The 19,453-nt window shown below is 39.9% G+C and overlaps 1 protein-coding gene across 4 annotated transcripts in view; it reads left to right on the forward strand.

The window, feature by feature from the left end:
- BNC2 (basonuclin zinc finger protein 2) overlaps positions 1-19,453 on the forward strand; it is a 456,779-nt gene that overhangs the window by 173,949 nt on the left and 263,377 nt on the right. Inside the window, exon 4 of one of the 4 annotated variants that reach the window (XM_063609162.1) lies at positions 15,067-15,150. The exons of the other annotated variants lie outside the window; for them this stretch is intronic. Within the exon in view, the coding sequence (XP_063465232.1) occupies positions 15,067-15,150 (84 nt within the window). The remainder of the gene's footprint in view (positions 1-15,066; positions 15,151-19,453) is intronic. 4 annotated transcript variants of the gene reach the window in all.

The raw sequence follows: 19,453 nt of genomic DNA on the forward strand, positions 1-19,453 counted from the left end.
GTTGCTTTGTTGCCTGGGATGGAGTGCAGTGGTATGATCATAGCTCACTGCAGCCTCCAATTCCTGGGCTCACGTGATCCTCAGCCTCCAGAGTAGCTGGGACTATAGTCGTGCTACACCAAGCCTGGCTCATTTTTTGTAGATATGGGGTCTTGCTGTCAAGACCTCAAGCAGTCCTCCTCCCTTGGCTTCCCAAAACACTAGGATTACAGGCATGAGCAGCCATGTTTGGCCTCGTTGTAAATGTTAATTTTCAGGGTATAAATTTTGTTTCACCCGTAGCAATGAAGTAATTTTACTATGGAACGAGTCTGAAAAAACTAAGTCACAGTTTTATGTCTAACTGAAGTCTGTGTCTACAGACTGTACTTCATTTTGAGGGTTAAAGTTTGGGTGCCATATATCACATTATAGCATATCTATTAAAGACATATACATATCATACAGGCATATATGTGTAAACATAAGGGTGGAGAAGATAATGTGGATCAACTTAACTGGGAAAATAATGTCAAAATCACCATTTTAAATAAATTGCTTATAAAACATATTAACGGCCATGATAATTCTGTAATATCTTTATAAACTAGAAATTACAGGTTTTCTCACCAGATAAATTTACATTGGGAATTTATGTAGCTCTTTATTAGAAATATAATGTCTCTTTCATGAATATGGTGAGAAGAGTCCAGACTTTTTAGCTAGATTTATCTACATTTGAACTGATCTCATTCCTATGTGACTTTGTAAAAGTTATATAACCTCTTTGAATCTTAGTTACTTCGTTTATAAAATGGGGCTTAGAAATAAATGATGCCTGTGAATTCTGGCACAGAGAGGGTTAGTTAGACCAATTTCTTCTTCTGTCTGTTACTATTGTAGTTTGCTAGTCTTATGCAGTTTTCACTCGGTATCTGTTTATCAACAGTGCCACAGTGTTCTTTATACTTGCATCATGGACATACTTGGCCTTTTCAATTACTAGTTTAAAAAATACTTGTGTCACTCTTGCAGAAGTCTTACTTTTGCAGAAGAAAATGAGGGTGGAGAGAAATCTCTTCTTACTCTTCACTGAGAATCAGTCACTGAGCAGCATAATTCTAAAATTTTATGTGGCTTTTGGGTACTTTATGAACCTTTTTATGGTAACCCAGAAGCAAGGCACTGATTGAATTAATACATTTCCATCAAGGGACTATTCTGTTAGCCTCTCCTCCTCCTCCTAACCCATGCATGCTTCTATAAGGGACTTTTTTGTTGCATTATTTAGGTTGCCACATATAGTGGGGATGACAGTTTATAGATGGGCAGGTCATTGGTAAGCCTTATAGCCTTTCTGTCTTTAAAACAAAGGGAAAGGAAAAAAAAGAAAAAACAGAATAGCAACAACAAAATCACTATCCAAACCAAAAATAACTTAAAAATACCATCTTAGCTTTCTGGAAAACCCAGTGCTTTATAAAATGTAGAATCTACACTTTGCATACTGATTTTAATTTTTAATAGTTTTAAAACTTTTAAATACAACTACTGTAAAAAGGATATGTGTTCATTGGGCAGATCTGATTAAGAAAACCTCAAAGAGAGAAAACTGCCTGAAGGGCTACCACCAAGGAACTGTTAATGTACTTTTAGTCATCTTTCTTCATTTACAAGTACCTACCAATGTATGAATAGATAGTAGTTTCATAAAGGGATGATGTTACATGTATATGTGACTTTTAAAAAACGCGGTGTTATGCTAAGTATCTTTCCATGTCCGTAAATATAGATATTCATCATGGCTTTGTTTTTTTTTTTTGAGACGGAGTTTCGCTCTTGTTGCCCAGGCTGGGGTGCAGTGGCGCAATCTTGGCTCACCGCAACCTCTGTCTCCCGGGTTCAAGCGATTCTTCTGCCTCAGCCTCCCGAGTAGCTGGGATTACAGGCATGCGCCACCATGCCCAGCTAATTTTTTTGTACTTTTAATAGAGACGGGGTTTTTCCATGTTGGTCAGGCTGATCTCGAACTCCTGACCTCAGGCGATCCTCCCACCTTGGCTTCCCAAAGTGCTGGGATTACAGGCATGAGCCACTGCACCCGGCCCTCATCATGACTTTTAATGGATTCTTAGCTTGCCATTGTGTCATAATTTATTTAATGAATTCTTGGTTTGTGGATTTTTTTTTTAATAAAGAGTAGTGCTTAAATATGAACATCCTTGCTTGCACTTGTATGCTTATTTCCTAAAGGTGAAGACTTAGATGTGATACTGCTAGGGAAGGCAGCGTAATTTTGCACAGCTTAAGAGAGAGATTGGCAAATCTGTTCTGTGCAGTGCCAGATGGTAAATAGGTAGATGTATGGTTTCTGTAGCAATTACTGAAGTTTGTTTTTGTAGGACCAAGCAGCTGTGTATGTAAAAGGATAGGCAGGGCTCTATTTCAATAAAACTTTATTTACAAAAGTAGGCAGCAGGATAGCATTTGGCCCACAGGCTCATTTGCCTACCCTGGACTTGAAACTAAGTAGAAACTAATTTGGGATGAAAATTTATCCCTAGTTTGCTGTAAACTGCTTTTACAGTTTCTTAGAAATGTGTTCCTGTCTCAGGGCAATGTAATGGGCTGATGACTTTCTTTCCAGGTATGTAGCAATCAATACTTAATTTTAAAGAACTTATTAAAGGAGCTTCTCATAGCGGCCTCTACTCCTGAAGCCTAGTAAATGTTAAACTAAGAGGTTATATATACCAGTAAATATTTTTATCATTCTATACTTTTTTTTTTTGGAAATAGAGTCTTAGGCTGGAGTGCAGTGGCAATCTCGGCTCACTTCCACCTCCATCTCCCAGGTTTAAGCAATTCTTGTGCCTCTAAGCCTCCCGACTAGCTGGGATTACAGGCATGTGCCACAACATCCAGCCTTTTAAAATATTTTAGTAGAGACGAGGTTTTGCTATGTTGGCCAGGCTGGTCTTGATCTCCTGGCCTCAAGCAGTCCACCTGCCTCAGCCTCCCAAAGTGCTAGAATTACAGGCATGAGCCACCGCGCCCTGCCACATCATATACTTTAGATTTCAGCATATGTTGACAACTTGTTGGGCAAGGAACAACCTCTTTAATTAATTAATTAATTTTATTTTTCTATATTTTGAGATGGAGTCTCACTCTGTCGCCTAGGTTGGAGTTCAGTGGCGCAATCTCGGCTCACTACCTGGTTCAAGCGATTCTCCTGCCTCAGCCTCCTGAGTAGCTGCGACTAGGGGCATGCACCACCACGCCCAGCTAATTTTTGTAGTGTAGTAGAGACGGGGTTTCACCATCTTGGCGAGGCTGGTCTCAAACTTCTGACCTCGTGATCCACCCGCCTTGGCCTCCCAAAGTGCTGGGATTACAGGCATGAGCCACCGTGCACGGCAAACTCTTTAATTTATATTGCAGGGCAGATGGGTATTTCCCCCTTTCTAGAAGGTTGCTTAGTTGGAGTCATGTTCTAGAGATATTCAGAAGTAAGCTGAAAGGAAAGTCCAATAAGAGGAGAAGAATCATGTCAGCAGAAATATACCACAGATCAACAGGGTGACATTGAGTTAGTTACTGAACCTTAGTAGGCTAAATTATACTCAAAAAAATGCTCTGTGCATAAATAATAACCTTTTTGCATCTTGAGTTTCTATAAAACAGGAATTATTGGCCCCTACTTGCCTTACGGGTATTTGTTGAGGATCTGCTGGAATAATGAAATACTTAAAATCACTCTATTTGTAACATTGTGTCACTGGTGCCCTTATGAATTTTAAGATATTTATTTATTATTTAGTATGTATTTGTTGACTATCAGCTATGTGTAAAGCAGTATGGCGAGTGCTATTGGGAAATACAAAGAGAAATAAGTTAGTTCTTGATCCTAAGGAGAGAAAAACATGTATTTAAGGTTCAAGGTCATGTAGTGCTTAGAGCCCTAAGGAACATAGAGCACTTGGGACGATGAGATCCCTTTCATTCAAGGGTATCAGGAAATTTCATGGAAGAAGTGGCATCAGGAAATAGGGACATTTTCAAAGGGAGAATACAGGTGAGAGTATTCCAAAAAGAGCAGCATGAGGACTATTTCAGGTTAGGAAAGTCCAAATCAGTATGCAAGAGACATAAAATATTCTAATTAGAGTGTCTTATCAAGCATTTTTCATGAAGAAGGAGGAGAAGATAAAGCTGGAAAGGCAGGTTGGAGCTAGACTGTAGAGGGCCTGGAAAGAACTATAATTGGTAATTGGTGGGGAGCTATAAACATGATCTAGGAGAATGTGTTTGACAATTGGAGGGGTGGTATATAGCACTAGTTGGCAAGTATGGAATGATAAAGTCAGGATTATTGCTAAAGGGTTATTGCAGAGGTCTGAGCATGTACTTGTTAGAAATATTCTGGAAGGTGTGTAGGGGACAGCTGAGGGGATTGAAAGGGCAGAATGGACAGGCCATCAGAACTGACTGGGTTTGGGAAATAAGGAGAAGGCTTTTAATAATGATGTATGGCTCTGAGTCTTTGTTAATGGGATTATGGTAATAACATTGAAAAATACAGGAAAATCCAGGGAAAGCTGTAGTAAAGAAAGGAGACCAGTGAACCTATTTGCTTTGCTTGTTTAGCTCGAGATGTTAACTGGACACTTAGAAAAATCTAGTGAGAGTTTGAAAATTCAGGACTGAAATTCACATGAGAGGTAAGGGTTAGGGATTTAGGAGCCCTGTTCATACAGAGGTACGTGACAGATGAAACTTGAGAATAGCTTCACATCACTTAACGAAAATGCATGTAAGAGAGAAAATGCGGCCACATGATGTGGCTCATGCCTGTAATCCCAGTACTTTGGGAGGCTGCAGCAGGAGGATCACTTGAGGCCAGGAGTTCAAGACCAGCCTGGGTAACTTAGCAAGACCCCCATTTTTATCAAAAAAAAGAAAAAGAAAAAGAAAAAAATTTAGCTGAAAAGAATCACTTCTCAGCTAAATTGCAGGGCAGATGGGTATTTTCCCCCTTCTAGAAGGTTGCTTAGTTGGAGTCATGTTCTAGAGATATTCAGAAGTAAACTGAAAGGAAAGTCTAGGAGTTTAAGGTTGCAGCGAGTCACAAATGCACACCACTGCATCCCAGTCTGGGTGACAGAGCAAGACCCTGTCTCAAAAATAAAGAAAATGGTATTTTAAGTATTACTTACCATTGGGTAAGTCAATTACATAAGTAGCTCTGTCTTTTTGTGAGGCAACTAATACCAAAAGAAAAGCAAAAAAGAAAGTCTCATGTATTTTACCATTTATAAAGCATTCTGTGGTCCACTAAGCTTCTCTTCTTAGCTTCTAAAGCTACTAGGTTTCAGGAGTAAAGTATGTTCAGTTTGGGGAAAAAATATTTTTATAAGATCCCCAAGGAAAATATAACGCCCTTTGACTTTATCTTCTCTCCACTTCCTGAGAACCTCAGTAACAAAGATGTTACTGGTAGGAGGGGTTTATATTCACTTTTTACCTGTCTGATACAGACTACTACAGCTTTTCATCTCCCCTAGTTCTCACCCCAGTTGAGATCCATGCATTTGGGTTGGGGGTGGGGGGTATCCCTTAGAAATCAACTTTGTATGCGTTTGCACATTTTTCTGTTTTTAGTCTGGGGTCCTCAGCAGGCTTGGAGGGGGGATTGTGTAGTACACAGTATGACTTATGTTTGACTTCGGAAAATATTTCCTGTATGGAACAGCAGGACTGAATCTGCTTTCTCATTTCCTTTCTTCTTTTAACATTACCTGTGTTCAAGCTTTGCATGCAAAGAAAACCGTGTTGATTCATTGATCTTCGACATGCTACATTATGAGCCTTGGCAGAAGGTAAAGGCTCCCCTGGCTCCCCTGTTTAGAGCAGCCGGAATTCCTCTGGTCTGTTGGTACCATCTGTGGCCTTCCTTCAGGCTCAGTCTTCATAGTAAGTCTAACTCATGTCAAATGGGGTAAGGTGCTAGTCCAGAGTAATTTGCATCTCTAGCCAACCACTGTGCATTTACTCTAGTCCTAAATGCCCATTGTATTTGTCCCTTAAACTGTGTATGTTACTTAAGCTTTTTTTTTTTTTAAATCATAATTGGTTTAATGTAGGTGGTTCATTGAGTAGTTTGTGAAGTTGAATTTTTGGGAACTAATATTTGTTCTTTCCCTTTCTGATGCCACAACACATTCTTCTATCCTATTTCGTTCAAATTCACTATTCTGCTTTTTTCACATACGTTTTTCAATCACCCTTTTCCCTTTGGTGTTGTTTAGCGAGGGAGGAAACCCTTTCTTTTTTTTTTTTTTGGAGACAGAGTCTAGCTCTTTCGCCCAGGCCAGACTGCAGTGGCACTATCTCGGCTCACTGCAAGCTCTGCCTCCTGGGTTCACGCCATTCTCCTGCCTCAGCCTCCCGAGTAGCTGGGACTACAGGTGCCCGCCACCGCGCCCGGCTAATTTTTTTTTGTATTTTTAGTAGAGACGGGGTTTCACCATGTTAGCCAGGATGGTCTCGATCTCCTGACCTCGTGATCCGCCCGCCTCGGCCTCCCAAAGTGCTGGGATTACAGGCGTGAGCCACAGCGCCCGGCCCGAAACCCTTTCAATTTGTTCCATTTTTGTGCCTCTGATGAAGTAAGAGCAACTCAAACGGGTGTATTTTCTTCCTAAGTAAACTCTTTTCTAAAAAAATGCCACACCCTCCCCCCAAAATAAAGCATTCAGTAGCTTGATGGTGATTACTTGAAGGCAGTCTCTTTCCTCATTAGACGTAAATACATCTTCACTCTTGATTGCCTCGGAAAGGTAGGTAGAGAAGCTGAGTGGAGCAAACCCAATGGCTGAGTTCAAGTTGACTTGGATCATTTTAAAGTGCTTTTCATGTAAATGCTACAGTTAATGTCTGTCCCCACATAATTTCTTTCTAATGTTTGCAGCAGATGTGGAGTTGGCCTTACCACTGCTCAAGTTGCTTGCTCATTTTGGCTTTTTCTTGTAAGCTTTTCCTTTCCTGGCTTCCTTTCTTTTCTTTACAGAGTGAGATGTTGGGAGATAAGGATTTTATGTCTTGGTGTATGCTCCTTCTTCTTTCTCTCCGTTGTTTTAAGTTATATCTTTTCTAAAACTAAGTTATGATCTATAGAGCTTTTGCCTTATGGTTCCTTTTTGGTTTTCTAGTTTACATGGGCTAGGGAGCCTCAAACTTTAATGCTTGTCAGCATCACGTGGAGGGCTTGTAAACAGAGGTGAGGGACTCCACCTCCAGTTCTGTCACAGTGGGTCTCAGGTGGGGCATGCAAATGAGTTTCAGACATGCTTTCAGGTGATGATCACAATAATCTTTGGCCAAGAAGCATGCCTTGGGCACTGACCGAGACTATTGGTCTTGTCTGTCAGTGTGCTGCCCACCCCCAGAGGGTTGGGTTCTTCAGATTTTATTCATGCATGTTCTCTGGAAACTCTTTACTTTTTAATAATTTATAGGCCAGGCTGCTAGCATAAGAGAACTCAGAAAATTACCTTATATTTTAATTGTGAAAGGGTTGGTTGCAGGAGGGGCAGATGTGCTGCTTCTTGCCACTCTCACCTCATCCCCCAGTGAAGTCTTTTCTTTTTTTTTCTGAGACTGAGTCTTACTGTGTTGCCCAGGCTGGAGTGCAGTGGTGCGATCTCAGCTCACTGCAACCTCTGCCTCAGAGGTTCAAGTGATTCTCCTGCCTCAGCCTCCCAAGTAGCTGGGATTACAGGTGCCTGCCACCATGCCCAGCTAATTTTTGTATTTTTAGTAGAGACGGGGTTTCTCCATGTTGGCCAGGCTAGTCTCGAACTCCTGACCTCGGGTAATCCACCCACCTCGGCCCCCCAAAGTGCTGGAATTACAGGCATGAGTCACCATGCCCAGCACCCAGTGAAGTCTTTAACAGTAAGTCCCTCTGAGCTGAGAGCGATCTTTTCAGTCATTCTAAACGCAGCATCACTCTAGGAAGCCTTCTAAAAGATGATTGAATTGGCCCTTGGCCCCTAAGTGAGACCAAGTGACTCTGTCTCTTTTTAGTTTCTCCAGTTGCTTATAATATTCCTTTGACCCTTGTGGCTTGCTTTCCTTTCCCCCATGCGGCTTCCATCGTGGTCTCAAAGTTCTCAGCCCTCATTGGATTGGTATGCCGTGGTGCTGCTTTTGTGGGCTGGGGGCAAAGTAGCGTTTACAGATATGCTATGTACCTACTGAATGCTTAGGTGCTTTACATGTGTCATCTCATTCAACCTTGCCAACCCTGCACAATGAATGTAAGTATCTTCGTTTTACAGATGCAGGAAACAAGGCTCTGAGATAAGTAACTGAGCAACTTTACAAGATATTTCAGTAGATGTTTAAACAGAGGTCTAATTGCAAAGCTAGAACTCTTTCAGTATTACCTGTCTTTAAGATAGCTGGAGTTGAGTGTTGAGGATAGAAAGTAAGTTAACCTGGGTGTAGCATACTTGAAATTGCATTTAATGTCAGTTGTCAGAGTTGACAATGTATTTGCCCATGAGCAACAGCCTGTGGTGTTCAATTTCCAAAATAATGTATTACAAGAATGATTGCAAACCAATAGAAAATAATAGAATTCTGTACCTCTTTTTCTTAAATATAAGAACCCGCTGGGTGCTGTGGCTCACGCCTGTAATCCCAGCACTTTGGGAGGCCAAGGTGGGCAGATCACTTTAGGTCAGGAGTTTAAGACCAGCCTGGCCAACATGGAGAAACCCCATCTCTACTAAAAGTACAAAAATTAGCCAGTCATGGTGGCAGGCACCTGTAATCCCAGCTGCTCGGGAGACTGAGGCAGGAGAATGACTTGAACCCGGGAGGCAGAGGTTGCAAGTGACCCGAGATTGTGCCACTGCACTGCAGCCTGGGTGACAGAGTGAGACTCCATCTTTAAAAAAAAAAAAGACTGGGCACGGTGGCTCACGCCTGTAATCCCAGCACGGTGGGAGGCCGAGGCGGGCAGATCATGAGGTCAGGAGATCGAGACCATCCTGGCTAACATGGTGAAACCCCATCTCCACTAAAAATACAAAAAATTAGCTGGGCGTGGTAGCAGGTGCCTGTAGTCCCAGCTACTCGGGAGGCTGAGGCAGAAGAATCGCTTGACCCCAGGAGGCATAGCTTGCAGTGAGCCAAGATCACACCACTGCGCTCCAGCCTGGGTGGCAGAATGAGACTCTGTTTCAAAAAAAAAAAAGAACCCATCCATGGATCTGGTACAAGTGACTTCATTCTCGTTTTCTCCAATGCTAAAACCCAGGCAAAACAAGAATTGCAGGAAGTAAGTGAAATCTGTCCGATAGTAGGATGTTTTTCAAGTAAAGCACTAGCGAAGTCATTGAGAGAACTTTGTCTTAATTTCACTTCTGTCCATTTTTATCAAATGTAGAGGGAGACCGTAGTGATGGGCCTCAGTTTTCTCATTTAGAAATAAAAGGAGTGCAGTGGAAATTTCTCCCCTTCCTTACTTGTCTGATGTGGGAATTAATAAATATTATGTGTAAAGCCCTTTGGGCACTCTGGAAGAAAGTCTGTAATTTTAGCATTATTCATGGTCCATTAGGCTCCTCAGGGTGTCACCAGGGAAGAGAGAATTTTACCTTTTATCCCATATTTCACAGTATAAAAACAAGGTATTTTTGTTGTTGTTGTGGCTGTGAAAATCTCCTGTAATTGTACCTGCAGAGGTTGCTCCTATCACAGAGCCCAGGGCACTGTTCTTTGGCAGCTCACCCCAGAGGATCAGCTCCTGAGGAAGAGCAAGAGTGAACCTTAGTGAAATAGCTCCTGGCGCCTGTGAGGGCATTGTGCCTGCTCCACCCCCTACCCTGGCATCCCCCCACCTCCGTCATCTTCTGTGTCTCTCAACCTGTTGCATAACAGAATCACATACTGATGGACTCTTTTCTGTTTTCTTTTATCTTATGCTGATTCTATAGTTCATTGCTCTGAGATGACTCCAGAGGAGATCTCTGTCTCTTTCAGGCACTGGCAGCTGTCCTATCCAGTTCTTCTCCTATAAAATATCCCCCATTCTTATCATGTTCCTATTGATATAAATCTGCCTCATCTGAGGACTCTATAACAATGAATGTATTTCTGGTCATTCCATATTTGAAAATGGATAAATACTGTGTTTATTTATTTGAGACAGGGTTTCACTCTGTCACTCAGGCTGGATAATAAATACTGTGTTGTTTGTATATATGCATGTATATATGTATGTATGTATGTATGTGAGACAGAGTTTCACTCTGTTACGCAGGCTGGAATGCAGTGGCACACTCATAGCTCCTTTTAACTTTGAACTCTTGGGCTTAAGTAATCCTCCTAGGATTACAGGCACATGTCACCACACCCAGCTAATTTTTCTTTCATTATTACTTTTCTTGCTGCCCAGGCTGGTCTAGAACTCCTGGTCTCCTGCCTTGGCCTCCCTAAGTGCTAGGATTACAAGTGTGATCCACCACATCCAGCTTGACACTGTTTCGATTTACCAGTTGCTTTCTGATCAGTGAGCAGTGGGTTCCTTCTTCGGCCTTAGGTTCTATATTCTTGGTCCTTCTGAGTCTTAGCCGGCGGTCCCATGGTAGAGAAAGTTTAGGCCCAGAATTTTGTCTCCTAGTTAAATTGTAGGCTGAAAAATGAAGATATAATTTAACTGCATACCCTGCCACGTAGCTCACCTTCCTGCGTTTCTGCTTTTGTATTCATTTATTTTGCAGCAGTGTGTTTAGCGTGCATCTTCATCTTTACAGTGTTGGGTAATTTGTTTATTTCTTTATCTGCTCTTTCTCGCAGGGACTCCTGGTGAGCTTATTGTCAAATCTATTTCACTTAATGGTCTTCCTGAACTCTTTGTGTTATCTGAGTGATTTTTCCTCTTGCCGCTTGGCATTGTATAATCACTGAAATTAGGCTGGAGTGCTATTGGGTCTTCCTTTTGGTTTGGAATCTAGCAGTGCTTATACCCTACCCATGTCTCTGAGGAGCCGTCTGATGGGGCTTTATTTCTGTTTATCTCTCTCCCTCTTTTTTTTTTTTTAAACTTAACGTTGTATATCATTCTTTTCCAAGGTCTTTGTCCCTTCAACACTGCCAGACTGAAGCCACCAAAACACATACATTTCAGAACTGATCTGGGCTTGGGGCCAGCTTGACTGAGGAGACTGGAGCTCACGTGGAAGTTAGTTTGTTTATTTAGGCTGTGACTTTCATAGTGTCTATCAGGCAGATGCCTACCTGCATGTTTAATATTTAAAAGTAAAATGGAAATTTCAAGTGGACCCTGGCTCTGCAGGAGGCATCCCTGATTATGAGCCCTTTTCTTCGTAACATGATTCTTTTCTCAAGTTATCATTTCTGTGCCTTTTTCTTTTTTCCTTTGTCCCCTTCCTACCACCCATTTTTCACAGCCATTCATCTTCAAATATTTTCAACGGTAGCTCCCATTTACAAACTGGAGCTTTTTATGTCTTCTTTTCAGAAGTCTGGTCCCTAATAGTTTTTTTTTTTGGTGATCTCAGTAAACAAAGAACGCGTGTATGTGTGTGCGTGTGTGTAGGAAGCCTGCCATATTTCCTCCCTGCCCCACAGAAAATGTGTTTTCTGGAAGCCCTTTTGACACCGAAGTGAGTGCCCACTGGCCCTCCCTTGTTGAATTCTCCTGAGGGGAGAGAGAGAGGCCTTTAAACTTGTTGTCATATCTTTTGTTTCTGCTGGTTATACACAAGGTAAGTTGTAAATAGCTCTCTCACACACCATGATTCCTTCAAGGTATGTATGTACAGGAGAGTAGATATGTACTCAGCCTCCACTTGCCCTGGGGATTTCAGAGGGTCCCTTTCACGGCCTCTGACTTCCTGTTACAGCACTAAGATAATGAAATTTACATCAGTTGTAGACAGTTATTCCATAATTAAACCACGTGGCATAATGTTTAGAAATATTAGCTGAACAGTTCACCATTTTTTTTTGTTTTTAAGTTAAAAGATTTTATTACTTTTAAAGCAACATATACAATCATACAAAAAGAATAAAAAGTACCTGTAATCTTAATTACTGTGAACATTTTGGAAAATCTTTGTAGAACTTTGTACTATATAGTATGTCATTAAAACAGGCACTAGGTGCTACCACAGAGGAAAAGTGGATAAAATGGAATTCCCCAAATCAGTTTAAATTTTATATTAAATAATGGTTAGGCACACCCCACATTTTATTATCCTAATTTACAATAGAGTAATAATAAGGGGTTAGACAATTGATATCTGATTTTTCTTCAATCATTTTTTGATTGCTTATGGCTAACTTCTGAGGCTTCTAAATCAAAAGGTGGAATGAGATGTGCTAAATTACAACTAGTTAGGTTATCAACTTTTGTCTCTTTTGTATCTTCCTTAGTACGTTTTGATGAATTCAGAAAGAGATATGGTTTTCCTTTCCGTGTTGAAAAATTGCCCCAACTGATGATGCTGATTGTGGTGGATGGAGTGAGAGTGTGGTGTATTTTTAGACCATGAACCCTTCAGTGAACTTCGTAAACCAATTTTGATTTGAATCTCTCGTTCCTCATTTTTTAGAATATGGGAGTCAACTTTCAAAGATTCTTATGTATATATTTTTCTGCTCAGAAATCCTAGCACTCTAAGTTTGAAAATGTACCCACTTCCCTACTAGTTCCTTTTTGTGATTATGATTGTTGAAACATACTGGTAGTTTGCCACCGTTTCCTCCCAACTTACTCACAGACTTTTATGTTTTCTCTTAGAAACTGTGTATTTCTAAGTGTCTCAAGTTGTAATTGCGTGTAATTTTAGTTGTTTAACTTTCTTCTTCCCTCTTGAGAATGTTTATAAAGTGCATTCTGTGACTGTGAAGATAAAAAGAACTAGAAACTTAGTGTTTGTGACGTGTTCAAATAATCTTAAGGTAAGTAGCAATTTGTTTTGTGTATGTGAGATCAGGTGAGGTTTACACTTAATTTGCAATATATGGCTTACTGAATCTGCCTTAGTTAAGTCCCATTTATTGAGGTCGTATAAAAAGGTTTTGGGGGGATTCATTTTGATTTGGAATATTCATATTCAAAGGTTTTTTTCTTTTCCCTTCTATTGCTCCCTGGGGAGAATTACTGTTGCAGAACTCATTAGTGGCCCTCCATATGTCAGCTGAGGGGTAGAATCAGCTTTATTTCTATGTGTGACACAGCACAAATGCACAGTGTCCCTGCTTTTCTCCCTCCTGCATTTCTTTCTCATTCCTCAGTTAAGAAGACAAATTCCCTTTTTTGTTGCTTATGTTGTCCTAGACCAAGGAGCAGGTGGTAGGTCTTGATTTCTGTTAGCACCTTTTTCCTTTGTTGTCTTCTTTGTAATTTCTTTCATATGAAACATCAACAAATACCTCTAGAATGGATGCCGCTAAATGTAGTTATTACACTTTTTTTTAAATTAACTTATTGGAAATATATTCTCAACCTTTCTTTTCTTTCTCATTTCTTAAGTTTGAATCCAGGTTTTGCAAATTAATAACATGTGACTCTGAGCTAATTATTTACCTACTGTAAGCCTCAGTTTTTTCGTCCATAGACTGGAGATGCTCATACTCCGTAAGGGTGTTGAGAGGAAAATGCGGGTTTGTCTACACGTAAGATGCCCCATATAGTGACTGGCGCATTGGCCTCTACGTGTGAAACTCTTGGGTAAAGAGTGGTTATAAACTTCAAAGACAGATGACACTCTGTCCATTTCACCTTATGAGCCTAGTAAAGAAGAATAAAAGACTTGAAAAGAATGAGAACTGGACCTAAAAATGTTTGAAGTGTTGACTGAGTGTGTTTTTTTCTTTTCTTTCCAGTGATATTCACTAGTGAACTTGCAAGGTGGAGTATACTGAACGATGTTTAAGTTAGGACGATTGTACCGATTTTTGGGTGAAAAGAAAGAGGGAAGCACCTTCTAAGCTAGCATGCATGGCTGAAAACTGATGTCTGAACAAAGCAAATTGATTAGCACAGATGATCTTAATTGGAGTTTTAAAAAAGTCAAAGAAAACAACAGAGGAGTGCTTTGATAGGGAAAGCAGACAGGTGAGATGATGCTTAGTTGATGTATTGAGTTTAGGGGCTTATAGACAGATACATGATTAGTGAGAGTAGTGTAAGTATGGAAATAATGAGGAACAATTAGAAATTTTTAAAAAGCAGAAAACATGTTTAGGTGGAATCTAAAACCTTGTTTAATCTTAAAATCTGAAATGAAATAAGCAAGGGACAGTAGGCAGTATTTAGGGATGATATTGACTAATTATAATAACTTAGTTTTAAAAAGGGATCTTAGTGGCTTTCAGTGTAGAATTTTAGATATAGAGAAACATTCATTAAGTTTTAACCTTTTTTTATTATTAGGACAGATACATAAAACAAGGTTTTTAAGCTTAAAGATAACATGTTTAAATGAGTAACTATTAATAATAAATATTGATAAATAGAAGTCTGCCCGTGCTAGCCTACACCAGGAACAGGAAAAATAAATTTGAACAAATATTTTAAGAATGTAAAGGAACTTAAGCATTGTTGAATGTATTTTTTTTTAATTCCTACATAAGAAAATTAAAGGAAAGAGGAAAAGAAAAAATTTATGTTACCAATGTGAAACAGAAATTATCTATTTTAGTCTTTTCCCCTCCCTGCATTTCCTTCCTTCTGTCCCCCTCCTCCTGTCTTTGGATATTTATTAGGTGCCTACTGCGTGCTACATGCTGTGAATACAAGGAGGAACAAAATTTATGTTGCTTTTTTTTCTTCTTGGAATTTACCTTCTGGTAGTTAATAAACTTTGTTATATGGTATTCACTATATATTTGACATACTAAGTGTCACATACCATGTCAAGCCATGATGACCTGTTGCAGACCTGCAGTTGGGATTTCCTCTCTCTGTCTGGGTCGAGTGTGACTGTGTGCAATTCTCAGCAGCCTCCATACACAGCATCTAACGTGGCTGTATTCCCTCAGGTTCCATTGGCATGTACTGGCAGAGTGCTGAGGGCAGACTTCTGCCCAAACCTGGAGGAGCCAGACCACAGGCTGGAAGTCCAGGTTGGAGTCTTAACTGTTTTCTCAGCTGGGGGTGGTGTGACAGAAACAGTGGTCCTGGAAAGCCATTTGGGTATATCAGTGTCATCAGGAAAAGACAACCATTGAGATAGGCGTAAAAAGGGACCAGTGTAGTGTGTGCGCAGCCAAAGGTCCTTTTCAGAATGCGTTGTCTGTAACTGTAGATCATTTGTTTGTTCAGTCAAGAAATATGTACATACTATAGTAAGTACATGGTCTCTGAAGGTTGACTACCTAGAGTTGACACAAGTTGCTGTGAGACCTTTGGCAAGTCACTTAATTTAAGTGAACCTTAGCTTTCTCGTCTATAAGATGGAGATTTACCACACAAGGTGATGTTGAGAATTTAAAGCACCTAATAACATATATTCAGCAGTTAGTACAGGACCTGGCACATAACAGGTACCCAGTAAATATTAGCTTTAATCTTCTAAGACTTTCGGGATATATGTGAGTAAGTCATGCTTCCTACAATACGGTCTCCTAGCTCAGGAGAACAGCAACCATTCAACTGGGTGCTTTATAAGAAAAGTAGGACTTAATGAAATATCTCCTGTCTTCATGGTTTGGAAGATATGTCTTGTGGTGTAGTAGGAGTATATTAGCAAAGTACATTTTTTTTTTTTTTTTTTTTGGTGAAACTGTTGGATTGAAATTCAGTTCATTTTGTATGGTTTTGAGGCGTTAGAAGTGATTTGGTGTATTGCAAATTAAAAATGTAAATATGACATTTTGGCTAAAGGCATGCCTTCATTTCCATGTACATAATAATATTTAAGGGATGTGTGTGCCAATGCAAAGATGCAAGCTGAAGTTTCAACATGGGTAGCATTTCCTAGCATGAGGAAACTCATACTTTTTTTTTAGGACCTCCATTTGGCCTCATTTTGTAAATTTTCAGGCGATGAGCATAGTGAGCTCAGTTTTAAAACATTTTTACTGATTTAGAACCACAAATGAGAAAGGAGAACCATTTTAAAAATGGACTTCTACGCAGTGAGAATGAGGGTGGAAGTGGTGGTAGGAGGAGGTTTCAGTTTTTATGGTACCGAAGGGTATGCCATCTCTAGCACCTGCTCTTGGCCTAGGGAAGACCACCTGAGCTCTGCTGTGCCCCAAACTGGTACTGTCTGGGTGGTGTATCGCTGTGATACAGCAGAAAAGCAGGTGGGACGCATGAGACACAATCATGTATCTCCTAGTTCTAGAAAGCTAACAGCTTGTGTGTGACACGCAAATGCAGAGTGATGGAAGACTTTTTGTGGAGAGTAGTCTGATCCTTGACCTTTTTTGGGTAGGACGAGTGATGTTCTTCAAACACATCACCTGGAATGGTCTGTCATGGGTGATTATTGGAAATCTGTTTTTAAACCTTGAATTACAGTGAAAAGAAAAATGGGTTTTGCAGATGTGAGTGTGTAAAATAAAACTGGAAAAAAAAAACCTGTTGAGTACATTGACGTACTATGGGAGAAAATGTAGAAAATGTTATATTTACAGGTTAAAGTAACATTCTGGTTGTAGATGAACCAGATTGTGGGATTGATAGTTCAGCAAGGACCTTGCAAAGAAGAACAAGTTCCTGGACAAAGTAATGAAAGTGATACTATTGGATATTCCTCATTGTGGATCATCATTTTGGTGGACTGCGTGGAAAGATTGAATCTGTTAAAAGATGATCAACTATGGAGAGTTAGTCAGGTAGCTGGGACCCACTTGAAGCATTTCTTCCTCTCTTCTTTTTCCTCTGCCTTCCTAAATGTGGCTTCTTCTGCACATTTTAGAAATACCTTGTACATATCCATATTATGTCTGCCATAATAAACTTGATGCTTGATATACTTTTCACCAGCTATCTATTTCAGGAGTATTTTTTTAGTTTAGACTGCTTTCATTCTTGCCATGGCATGTGTCCTAGTCCTTTTTAAATTTTTTCCTAGAGAATGAGCCATTTCTTATTGTTCAGCACAGCTTTGTACTCTAGGGAACTCACTATAGGACTTGCCAGTCATCTCCTTTTCCTGCTTGTATCATAAGCTTTCCCCCAGGGCTAGGCATTATCATCACTAGAGGATTTGCTGTTTGGCCTCTTGATTCTGAGAATAACCTCCCGTATACCTCAATTTAGGAGCAACGGTTTGTTTATATTCTTTCTTAGAAGGGATTTTTGTTTAGACATACAGCCCTCAAATCTGGTTTACTTTTATATTTTAGCTGACATAAGTTCTCATGATGGGTGGAGCCCCTTTCTGCTCTTTGCCTTCTTCCTTTTAAACCTTTGCCTTTTATTCCTAAAATTTCAGATTTCTTAGCAGCTTTATTTTTCAATAATCCCAAGATCCCCTACTCTGGTCTATGAATGTATCTTTGGTTTTGAATGACTGTCATCCTTCAAGTCTGTGCCTGACTTGACTTTTGCAAGGACTTCTGCTGTGTTTTGTGTTAATATTGCTTGATTCAGAAAAATAACTGGAAATCGAGATTTTGATTCTCTAACTTTATTTACTTTCCGCAATGGCTTTTGAAGTGGGTACTCCAGTTTGGGAGGTTAACTGATGAATAGCAGCAAAGAATTCCACTCTTATGCAATCACCTTCTAAGAAATGGTTATTCTAATTTAGACTCTCCTTAATGGCTGATATTTTACTTTTATCAGAGAAAAGTTACTCTGTTCAGTTGTGCCTCTTCATGTATTAAGTTGTTACATTTAGCTCAGCGCAGTTCTTTTCTTGGTTGGGAATTCAAGATGTGAGGTTTGACTCGGTATTTTTCAACACTGAAGTGCTTAAAAAATTAGAGTAAATAATGAACCAATATTTCAGTACTAGATTAGACACAATTTACTGTGATGTTTTATAAACCACAGACTCCTTTCTTATGTGAATGCGTGAAGGATCACTTTTTTTTCCACACATACTGGGGTGCAAGTGTAAATTTCTATAAAATTTAAATGAGGTGCTTCCTGTAATTAATGAACAATTGTGGCTGCTCTCTGGTCTGCATTGTAATTAACCGTGATCAGGCTTGTTTAGTGATGACACTGTTCCTGTAATAATTTGACAAGCTACTGTGAATTTGCCAGGTTATTAAACAACCTGCAGCATTCACTTCTGGAATCACGGGGATGAGCTCGGCTGCTGCTGCTAGTTAAATGCAGCGTAAGGGTGAACCAAAAGCTGCTCATCGAAGTCTGTCGATCACTGTGAACAGATTTAAATTCCTATGATGTTGGAGAAGTTAATTAATTTTGTATAGGGTGCCTTGAAAACTTTTTATTACATGATAAACCTACTGGGGCAAAGCTGGTCATGTTTATGAACTCACAATGAAGCCAGCAAATTCTCTCTATTTTTTAATGCCAGTATGAACTAAACAAAATCTGAAGTTCCCCTTACCATCTTATTAAGTAGGTATAATTTATTTTTTAAAAAAGGTTGTTTCCTTCACAGATACATCCACAACATCCCTCCAAATAAAAGTTCACTCTCTCTTTTTTTTTTCTGTTCCAAATAGATGACCTTGTGCTAAACAAAGTCGTGTTGCAGGTAGAGCAGTCTAAGTGGACCAGTAGCCTTATATCCTTGGTCACCATTGCACCGGTCCCCCAACCCCCTCTTTCAGGTTAAGATCTGTTCAAAACGTTACTGTCTAGTTACTGTGGTGTCTTTCATTCAGATTCTGTTTATTGACTAAACCGCAAGGATTCCTGCCCAAAGTACCAGGCGGTCTATGCTTGACTGATTTTGATTTTCTAACATCAGCCCTGGGGTTTATTTGAAAAATGTACATACACTGCAGCTTTAACAAGTCAAGTGACTGCATGTTTTTGACCATGGAGTAGAGTATATCTGAAGATCATTAAATTTAGTGGGGGAAGGGAGGGGTAGAGAATAAGTGTAGTAGTCATTGTACCATTGCAGAGTGAGTGAGTGTGTGTGTGTGTTTGTGTGTGTGAGACACATGGTTTTTGTCTTTTCATCTTCTCCTAGAGCCAGAAAGTTTCCTGCAGTTCTCTTTCCAGCTATTGACAAATGATTGCCAGATGTGAGATCTTTGCAGTGCTCTTTCCCTCAGCAAACCTGCAGCGATGGGATATTTGATTCTCCCTTGCCCATTTCATCTCCTTTCCACATCTGCCAGGGACACACAAGCAATACATCCCTACATGAGAGTTTAAAGTTTATTCAGCTCCTTTTTCCCCTCCGATAAAATGTTTGGAGACAACAGAATGAGGTCCATATGACTCTCTCCTGACTTCACCGTATGAAATTAATTGTTTATTTTA

This window comes from Symphalangus syndactylus, chromosome 9 (genome assembly GCF_028878055.3).
Source record: "Symphalangus syndactylus isolate Jambi chromosome 9, NHGRI_mSymSyn1-v2.1_pri, whole genome shotgun sequence".
Lineage (NCBI taxonomy): Eukaryota > Metazoa > Chordata > Mammalia > Primates > Hylobatidae > Symphalangus > Symphalangus syndactylus.